The sequence below is a fragment of the Zingiber officinale genome, chromosome 2A (assembly GCF_018446385.1).
Source record: "Zingiber officinale cultivar Zhangliang chromosome 2A, Zo_v1.1, whole genome shotgun sequence".
NCBI classification, from domain to species: Eukaryota; Viridiplantae; Streptophyta; class Magnoliopsida; order Zingiberales; family Zingiberaceae; genus Zingiber; species Zingiber officinale.
In genome coordinates, this window is record NC_055988.1 from 125,995,727 (window position 1) to 126,006,300 (window position 10,574).

At 35.0% G+C, this 10,574-nt stretch overlaps 1 protein-coding gene across 1 annotated transcript; it reads right to left on the reverse strand.

Annotated features, from left to right (window-relative positions):
• Positions 1-19: 19 nt before the first annotated feature.
• Positions 20-9,237, reverse strand: LOC122042231 (alpha-1,3/1,6-mannosyltransferase ALG2-like). Its single transcript, XM_042602241.1, has 9 exons — positions 9,068-9,237; positions 8,854-8,932; positions 7,993-8,109; positions 7,370-7,563; positions 7,184-7,289; positions 6,900-7,047; positions 6,625-6,755; positions 660-826; positions 20-439 (listed from the first exon to the last, which is right to left on the reverse strand). Exons 2-9 carry the CDS (start codon positions 8,921-8,923, stop codon positions 146-148), a joined length of 1,227 nt encoding a protein of 408 aa, XP_042458175.1. The 5' UTR covers positions 8,924-8,932; positions 9,068-9,237; the 3' UTR covers positions 20-145.
• Between the last annotated feature and the right edge of the window lie 1,337 nt (positions 9,238-10,574).

Here is a 10,574-nt window from a genome sequence, read left to right on the forward strand (position 1 = left end):
CCTGCTGGTTAATTAGATCGTTAGGGGGAAAGATTGCTTATAGTTATCAATTTATGATTGCAGAAATATGATCAAAAGAATGTTCCTCAGGAAATGAAAGACAATTGTCCAAAGTGGTTTTTAACTAGATGGATCGAAAAGCTCTCTACTCGATTCTATGGTGGTGAATGTCGAGGACATAGTGATTTAGCTGCTCGCCAAAGGTCTCCGTCGAAAACTTCTTCGTTACATGATTCCTTGCCTCTTCACCCATCCTTGCTGCAGTCTCGGAGTCGCTCAAGAGCTTCGACATAGCCTGTGCAAATTCAAAAGGAGTGGGTTCACAAAGAAACCCTGTTACTTCGTGTTTGATGGTCTCCAAAGGTCCCCCGCTGTTGCATGCAATTACAGGTTTCTTTGCCGCCATTGCTTCCAGTGGTACGATACCAAAATGTTCATCCTAGATATAGATAGAAATGGATTTGTTACTAAATAAACAAGAGGAATTCAGAGGAATTGTGAACTGCTAAGAAATAACTTTATAGTATCATTAGATTGAACTTTTAGCTAGTCACTTGATGAAAAAGAGGAACATTAAATGGCTGGAAGACATGAAAACCTAGCCAATATCATTAATCTTAAGATGATATGGACTCCTTAATGAAGTTGGCAAATGTTACCTTTGGCGTGTATAAAACAGCAATGCATTGTGAAAGTAGTTCATTTCTTTCTGCTGTTGAGCACGAAGTAACAAATTTTACTTGTTCAGATATTCCCTCCTCCTCCGCCAATCCCCTTAATTCATCCAGATACTCAACATTCTCTTTCAGGCGTTTATCATAACCACCTGTGATGAAGAAATTATCATTTGAAAACATTACTTCCCATGATAAGTTTCAGAGCTTTGCATGCTTGTTTAGTTGAGACAGAAAACAAGTGATCAGATAGCTTAGGAGTCCACCGAAAACAAATGAAAAATCAGATCAATACATAAAAGTTCCCTTTGTACCAAAGAAGCTTAGGGATCATGCATTAGGTGGCAATTTTATCTCAACTGATGAATGCAGAAACTTGAGTGTCCTTCCCAACTGAGAAGGCTACTGTCCGAGAATTGTGTCTGCGGAGGTTCGTTAAGAGCAATCTTATTGGCCAGAACACTGGAATTTGATAAGCATAGAACCTAAGAAAACAAAATACTGAATATAGCTTAACAGGACAAGTTCACAGTGAGCCCCTTGAGGTGATAGGCCACAAAATTCACTTAAGGGAAAACAAACTAGATGCTTACTTAATCATCGAATCTAGGCATCATAGGAATTGGTACTTTGGTCTAACCATAGAGTATAGGTACTGAAAAATACACCTCAATATATTAAAATTCAACCAATTTTTTCATATGTAAAATAGAATTAAAGTAAAATGTAGGGTTGTCAATCATGTCATGCTGCCTGTTTGCACAGCACAAGCATATACAACCCGCTAACAAATGGGTCATTTCATACCTGATCGTCCAATTATAGGCCGATGCTTAGAGATGTAAACGAGACAAGTCGCTCGCGAGCTATTCGGATCTCGGTTCAAAACAAAAGTTCGTTCGATTAAGTTAATGAGTCAAGCTCGAGCCTGATTTCGAACTCAAAAATATTATCGAGCTGAGCTCAAGCTTAACAGTATTTGGTTCGTGAGCTCACGAACGTGTTCGTTAAGAGGCTCGCAAACGTATTTGTTAAGAGGCTTGTTTATATATATATATAATAATGTATTATTAATTATTATAGCTAATTATCTTAAACAAGCTCGAAGTAAGCTCGTTTAATTTTTAAACAAGCTTTTTATGAGTCAAGCTCGAGCCGAACTCGAGCTATTTAATTTTATTACGAGCGGAGCTCGAGCTTAAGAACTAAAGCTCGAATCAAACTCAAGCCGAGCTCGAGCTTAGGGATAACGAACCGAGCCCGAGCTCGAGCCTCTTACTGTTCGGCTCAGTTCGGCTCGTTTACAGCCCTACCGATGCTAGGCTTCGCTTATTGAGATTATAGATCCTGTACGACATCAGACCCTAGCGAGTTGTACCGAACCAAAGGCAAATCGATATGTCAAAGGGTGAAATTTGGCCAAGCACGCACAGAACAATTTTCCACAGAAAAAACAAACTCAAGCCCTCTTAAACTTACACCTAGCTCCAAATGATTCCCAAATCTTAAAAATCAAGAGATACAATGGTCATTTAGAAAAATACCTTGCAGATTCAACATGTCTAACAAAATTAATTAGATTTACATTTTTAAACTGTTCTATTATTATTCCACCAAAAAAATTTATTATTAGCTGTGATGGCCCAATGAGTCAAGCTGGGTAGGGCTCACGCCAACCATTCCCAGGATTGTGTTGGGCTAGTGTTCAATTGGTCTAGGTTGTGCTTGGCACACTAGTTAAAGAGGATTCAGACTATGTCTATTACAGGCACAACTGATTGACACGCTTAAGGTATGTTTGGTTGGGGATTATCCTTGATAACATTGGTTATCCAAGGTTATCAACGAAAACCCTGTTTGGTTTAGGTAATCGGCAATTCCCGAGTAATAATTCATGTTCGATACGTCAGCAAAAGGGACATGCAACCCAGAATCGGAAAATTTTGGAAAAATGAGATTTTTCTTAATTCTGGAGTAAACGAAAATTTTTAACCAAAAAATACCCTAAAATTTTTTATAATGAAAATTTTATTTTAAATTATAAAAATTAAATAAAAAAGAAAATATATGATATTTTATATAAAAAAATAAAGTTGTATTTTTCAAAAGAAAAAAAATGTAAAAAAGACATTATAAAGAAAGTAAAAAGAAAAAAAGAAAAATGTATGGTTGGTTTTATAACTAAGGGTACAACAACAATAACAACCCAGCCTTTTCTCACTAGGTGGGGTCGGCTGTATGTAGGGGCGTAGCCAGGATTTTCGATTAGGAGGGGCAATTTTCAAAAATTCATGAAATGAGGAAGGAATAACTTACAACTCTTGGAAGATCATTGATTTTGAGAAAAATAGAGAAGATAAAATAGAGGGGAAGAAGTAAAAAAAAGGAGAACTTTACTTTCTTTGTTAGCAACCTTGATTAGTTTTGGTGAGCTCAACAATAACACAAAGAGAGCAAGGTAAGATAAGACATGACTATTTTGTCATGCCAATAAAATCCTAAAAAATACCAAAAGAGGAAGAAGATAGGGGGGTTGATGGCTGCAATTGATCTTGTTGCTAGAAGAGGGCAACAACTGGTGTTACATTTCTTCCTTGCTGGAGAAGAGAAAGGAGAAGAAAAAAGCTCTTGTGTTTTAGAAGAGGAGAGGAAAAAATTGTAGGTTTTCTAATGTTGGAGAAGAGAAGGAGAAGAAGCAAACGAGGAAGAAGAGGGAAAAAAAATAAAAGAGAGGAATGGGCGAAGGGGTGGCATACGGTACAGTTAGGATGTAACATGTATAGAAAGAAGAGGGAGAGAAAAAAAATGAAAGGTTTCGTCCAAAATATCCTAATTCTTTTTAAATCATTTAAACTCGTTTAAACATTAAACTTGGTTCGGTCATAACTCAACTTCAAATCAATTCCAATTTGAACCAACATAATACTTATCTCCATATCTACTCGTTGAATTTAGTTCAAACTCGATTCAATTTTAATTTAGCTTCCTTATTTTGTTCCATACGATTTAGTTCATCCGTTTATTATTATTTTTTTTATTTTTAAAATTTAATACTTAACATTTCAAATCGTGATATTTCGTCGTAGAAGTGGTACCAATGGATAACTTAGATCAAGAACTTTCCAAATATGTGATCAATTTTAATTTTCGACATTGAATGGTGATGAATTAACTACTCAAAGTATATATATATATATATATATATATATATATATATATATATATATATATATTATTTTTTAATAAAATGTGAGAGGGGGAGGGGGTGCGCCTCTCCTTAAGGTGGCTATGCCCCCGGCTGTATGAATCCTTTTACGCCATTGAGCTCTATCTCCTATTATATCATCATCTATATTTAAATAAATTTTATCTTATTTTATTGTTGCTAACCAAGTCTTTTTTGGTCTTCCTCTTACTCGTTTGATATGCATGTTTATCATAGTTTCACATCGCCTAACTGGAGCATTTATTGGTCGTCTAAGTACATGTCCGTACCATCTTAAACGTGTCTCTCGGAGTTTGTCCTCAATAGATATAACTCCGATTTTCTCTCTAATGCTCTCATTCCTTATTTTGTCCATCTTCGTATGTCCACATATCCACCTTAACATCCTCATCTCTGCAACTCTCATTTTATGCTCATGTGCTCGAGTCATAGCCCAATATTCAGCTCCATATAACATAGCAGGTCTAACAGCGGTTTTATAGAACTTACCTTTAAGTTTAAGAGATACTTTACGGTCACATAAAACACCTGACGCTCCCCTCCATTTCACCCATCCTGCTTGTATTCTATGTAAGACGTCTCTCTCAATCCCTCCATCATTTTATAAAAATGATCCTAAATATTTAAATCTCTCGGTTCTGTTTCATTACTTCTAATATTGCTAAACTTAAATTCCATATATTCTGTCTTTAATCTACTAAGCTTAAAACCTTTCCCTTCTAGTGTTTCCCTCCAAGATTCTAGCTTAGCATTTACTCCTTCACGTGTCTCATCTACCAAAATAATATCATCTGCAAACAACATGCACCACGGTACTGTGTCTTGAATGTGCGCAGTGAGTTCGTCCATAATTAGTGTAAAACGATAGGGGCTTAGGGCTGATCCTTGATGTAACCCTATCTTTATTGGAAATGCTTCAGTTACTCCGCCTGAAATCTTTACTCTAGTCGTTACATCCTCATACATATCCTTAATTAGTTCAATATATGTTACGCTAACACCTCTCTTTTCTAAAATTCTCCATATAATTTCTCTTGGGACTCTATCATAAGCTTTTTCTAAGTCAATGAATACTATGTGTAGATCTTGTTTTTGCTCCCGATATTTTTCAATTAATTGTCTAAGGAGATGTATAGCTTCTATTGTCGACCTTCCAGGCATGAACCCAAATTGATTTTCTATCACTGTGGTCTCCTTCCTTAATCTTTTTTCTATTACTTTTTCCCAAAGTTTCATAATATGAATCATTAGTTTAATACCCCTATAGTTTGCACAATTTTGTATGTCTCCCTTGTTCTTATATAAGGGAACTAGAGTACTTATCCTCCATTAATCAGACATTCTTTTCGTTTTCAATATCATGTTAAATAATTTTGTAAGTCATTCAATACCTTGTTTCCCTAAGCACTTCCATACCTCTATCGGAATTTCATCTGGTCCAACGGCTTTTCCATTGTGCATCTCATTTAAAGTTTGCTTTACTTCTGATGTTTGAATTCTACGATAAAAAATAAAATTTCTATGCTCATTTGACCTAATTAAATTACCTAAGTTAAGTTGATCACCTAAACTTTCATTAAAAAGTTGATGAAAATACCTCTTCCACCGCTCTTTTATTTCTCCATCATTTACTAATACCCTATTACATTCATCTTTAATACATTTTATTTGGCTAAGATCTCTTGTTTTCCATTCTCTCACTTTAGCTATTCTATAAATGTCTCTTTCCCCTTCTTTTGAATCCAATTTTCGATATAACCGTTCAAAAGTTTCATTTTTTGCTTCACTCACTACTTTTTTAGCTTCTATCTTGGCTATTGTATATTTTTTAAAGTTTCCCTCGTTCTTACAAATATATAATTTCTTATAAGCTATTCGTTTTTCCTTCACTTTCTCTTGTACTTTCTCATTCCACCACCAAGATTTTTTACTTAGTGGTGCATGTCCCTTACACTCTTAGCTACTATTTTCAACTTTGATACCATCTTATCCCATGTTGTATTAGAGTCATCACATATTTCACCTAATGCTTGTACTTCTACCTTCTCCTTAAATATATTTTCTTTCCATCATTTAACTTCCACCACTTAATTTTAGGAATTGTATATATTTTCTTTCTATTGATACTATGTTTGAGGCGTATATCTAACACTACTACCCTATGTTAGGTAGTTAAGCTTTCTCCAGGGATGACTTTGCAATCTTTACAAATCTTTCTATCCTTCTACCCTATGTTGTATAACTAAGGGTAATACAATAAAATATTAAACTGGGTTATACATTAAAACAAGTTTTCGTTACATTACTTAGGTTGAACCAAATAAAATTAGGTTATGTTTTATTCCTCATAACCTTGTTATGTGATTACTTGGTAATCACATAACCAAGGTTATACATGATAACTTGAACCAAACACACCCTTAGAGTAATGTCATTCCATGTTGGAGGTATGCCAGCAAGCATAATATGCAAGACCAACTTTTCTTCTATGGCCACACCAAATGAATTGTTTGTCCACGTGTATACTATGCACATGAAACACAGAGATTCTACTCATGCTCGTCATGTCGAGCACATTTTCATATAAGCTTAGGCTCTGTATCACATCAAGCCAAGTGGTGGCATCTAAAAGATGGATGCCAAACATTAAATTGATTGACATGGTTACTAGCCACGAAAAGTAGACAAAAAGTAATAATAATAGCAGCAGAACTGCATACTCACCAGCAATGGTTAAGGTGGCTTTAGCAGGACTAGGAAGTCCATTTCCAATTGACTGAAGCAATGCAAATGCCGATATTGCTAATTCAAGGTTCTTTTTCTTCTCAAAGCGGTTGACTGAAAGGAAATTCAACCTGAATAATGCATAGAAATTTAAAATCAGTCAGACTTAGCAAACATCATGCAGACAAAGAAATTAATGACCCAAAGAAACTAGAATTGTATTTTAATCATTGTAGATAACAAGTTATACAGGAGAATGTCAGTTACGTACTTACGTATAAGCGCAAGGCCCTTCAAACTGTTGCACATTGACTGCTGGATAGAGGACAGCAGGACGAATTCCTCTTGAATGGAGACGGCAGAAGGTTTTGGCAAAAACAGATGCAGTGAATTTACTGTTCACTAAGACTAGATCCGCCATACCTGTAAATATCATAATTTCTCTTACACGACAGCACAAGAATATACATATGGCGTGTGCACGTGCATGTAGATAACTGTGTTTTCTTGTGCTAAAAAGGCATAGAAGAACATTTATAAACAAAAAGCAAGGACAAACCAGTAGTTGCTTCTTCTATCATGTCAATTGGTCTACGATATAACCTCCTAAGCATAGTTGTATGTTGTGCTAACAACAAATCTGGAAAGTGGCAGTAGAATAATATCTGGAAAAGAATTTATAAGATACATTACACAGATTTCATAATGATTACAATCCCTTCAATCATAAAATTAAGAAATATACCTTAGCTGAGCGTTTTAGTTTCAGCAAAGGAATTACAACAGAAACCTGGTCCGCCAGTATAATGTCGAATGAGGGCCACAATAGAAGAGCACAAAGTGCAACAAAAATACATCGAAGATAAGCACATAAAGCATGGAACCGGTAGAAAATATGGCGAGGTAGGAAATCACCATGTACATGAACAGAAAAGGGACCTGAACAGATGGTGATACCAAGATTAGAATCAGTAATTCATTACTTGATTCGGCGTTTGACTGAAGAAACCAAAACTAAATAAATGCTCAAGTCATTTTGCGGATGGACAGAATATAAGTTGAATGTCATCTGATATATACGGTGGCAAAATGAATTGGCCCAGCATCCATTATTGTTTGCACTTATCAACACTATTCACCCTCTAGAGAAGTAAGAAGAGATTGATAATTGCATCATAGAATTAGCTAAAGAACCAGAACCTGTCGATCCATGGTTCCTTTAAATATGTCATTTAGAAAGTTGATAATGAGTAGAAAATTTGCAATCTGACAATTGAGAAGTATCTAATTCAACTTGGAATTGAAACACTCAATTGTTAATGGTTTCTAAATATTGCAGCATGATTGGTAAACCCACTATAGACTCACCAGCAAGAGTCTCCTCAAAACATCTATTCTTGTCATGATGTGAAGTAAAAAGGTGGACATTATGCCCGTGAGATGCTAGTTGAACAGCCGCATCAACAATCAATCTTTCAGCACCACCTACAAACAGATTAGAATGCTATTAACAGTGTTCTTTATGGACTCTTAATAAGTCAAATGTGATGGGATCTTTAGATGTAAGTGCTGTCAGTTTTACTTGCTTATCAAAACCTAGTAGAGTCATGCTAAATTAATTAGATTTACTATAGTACATAATTCCTTTATTTGAAGCTAGAATCTTTCCAAGGTTTGGGGAAAAAACCCCTCCCACCCCTAACCAACTTGGCGATCAGCTATAAGCTGACCCCATAATTTACCTCCTTTCACATAACCTAGGAAGGGGCTGTGAGAGACGCCTAGGGCGAGCGTAATCACCTTTTGCTATAATAGAATCTTTCCAAGGTTATCATTTACATTTAGAGTACCCTTTCATATATTCTTAAATCTCATTCATTTCTTCTCTTATTGGCTTTTCCATAAGCAGAGTTAAAATTTTTGCTAAGTGGATATATAATAGGCACGATAAGAGCACCAACTGACTTGATGTCTATAGAATAATACCTTTAACTTGACTTTTGATAATCTCTTAAGTTATCATAAGTTTTTTACGTCTTAAGATGAAGATTGAAAATCAATCCCTTATGTTCGTAGATAATTAAATGCATAAGAATTAACAAATATAGCAAATGAAGATTGCAACTGGTTTATGCAAACCAAGTTAACTTTGAATGCTGCAAGAGAGCATTTTTATAGTTTTTCTTCTGAAGAAAGGAAAATTCCTAGTAGGGCGAAAAACACACAAACCAATTCCAAGATCAGGGTGGATTATTGCGATCTTCAGCTTCTTATCCGTTCTCTGAACATTTTTCTCCATCTCCTCCTCCTAACACACCAAAATGCTCTTTATCGCCAAGAATTGATCTCGTTCCATTCGATATCGAGTATAATTGCTCAATTGATGACGAAATAGATAAAATCGAGAGACTTATACACAGCCCCAAAAAAATTTTAAAAGTACCTCCGCTTTCCCAATCGTGTCTCGGTGAGACACTGCTAAAATTCAGAAGAGGAACAAGCACCGCCGCTTGCCAGAGGATCGTTCGCGCGACCGATCGGATAACGATCCGGCGCCGCTCAGGAGGGAAGGAAGTGGGCACGAGGGAGAGAAGGGGGAACGAAAGGTCGGGATCGGATAAAAACCGGAGCGGTTTAAATAACTCCTTTTAGCTAAAAACTCCACTGAACCCGAGCAGAAATACGACTACTAAACCGGGTCAACCTAACCTAAATCAAATTTAGTTCAATTTTAATTAAATTTGTAAATAGATCTAAATTAAATCCGATTTTTAATCCAAATAAACCTAATCACAGTCATAAGGTCCATTTGATAGGCCCACAATTAGTATCCTTGTTAATAATATATAAATCTTAAAATAAAATTTTAAAAAAAATGGACTTAAAGAATTTTTGGCAAAAAATTATAGTAAAAAATATAAACAAAATAAAAAAATTATTAGGGTGTAATAATGTTCATATAACACAAATTCTATATCTTTAAAATTATCTAAATACTTTTGTCTAAAAATACTTATAATAAATTGCTAATTGGATTAAAATAGGTGGAGCCAATCGTATTAGACGAAAAAAGTATTTTAAACAATAAATAGACTTTTTCATAAATAAAAAATGACCAATAGATATGTTCTTCCTTAAAATGCTAATGATCGGCAAAGCAATCCAGGAGCAGGTCAGTCAGTGTAAGGGATCAGACTGCTCAGAGAGGTAAATTTTGATCTTTTGATAATTTATTTTATTTATTAAATTTTATAAACTTGATTGAGTAATTCAATTGTATAAGTTTATGATTTTAAAATATTTTTTTCTTAGGTTTAATTTAAAACGGCATCCCAATCGTATCAAAGGATATTATTTTTCCAAAAAAAAAAAAACTTATTTACTTTCAATGCTATTATAGCAGTCAGTCACAGTATTGTAACAACATAGCTACTAAAACGTTGTTTCTTATTTCTAATGAGAGTGTAACAGTTACGACCAGTTGTTACAGTGTAGCAGTTGTGTCTCTATATAGTTACTATAGCGTATAACAGTTAATAGAACACTGTTGAAATATTATAATAGCTATTTACTAATTGATACCATTATATTGGCGTTACCTTGTGCTTGAAACACTTCTCGCCAAGCTCGCCTTCATGAAATTATTGCTGCGACAATAACGTAAGGTAATTACTGTCGATCCGATCCTTCTATAACTTGGATGTTATATGCATTACTTGTGTACACTAAAAGGATGTTATCCATCGACGTAAGTGTTTATATTTGATTTCATTTCATGCTTTAGAACATGATGCTACAATGGTATCACAGTTTAGATTAGCATAGATTGTAAAAATCATGATGAATATCTGTGTTTGATGTCGAAATAATTGTCAGTATTGCTCTGTGAAGTTTTGTCGGCGCCGAGACTGTCGAGGACACCAACGACTACCCAAGGTGGCATGCGATCG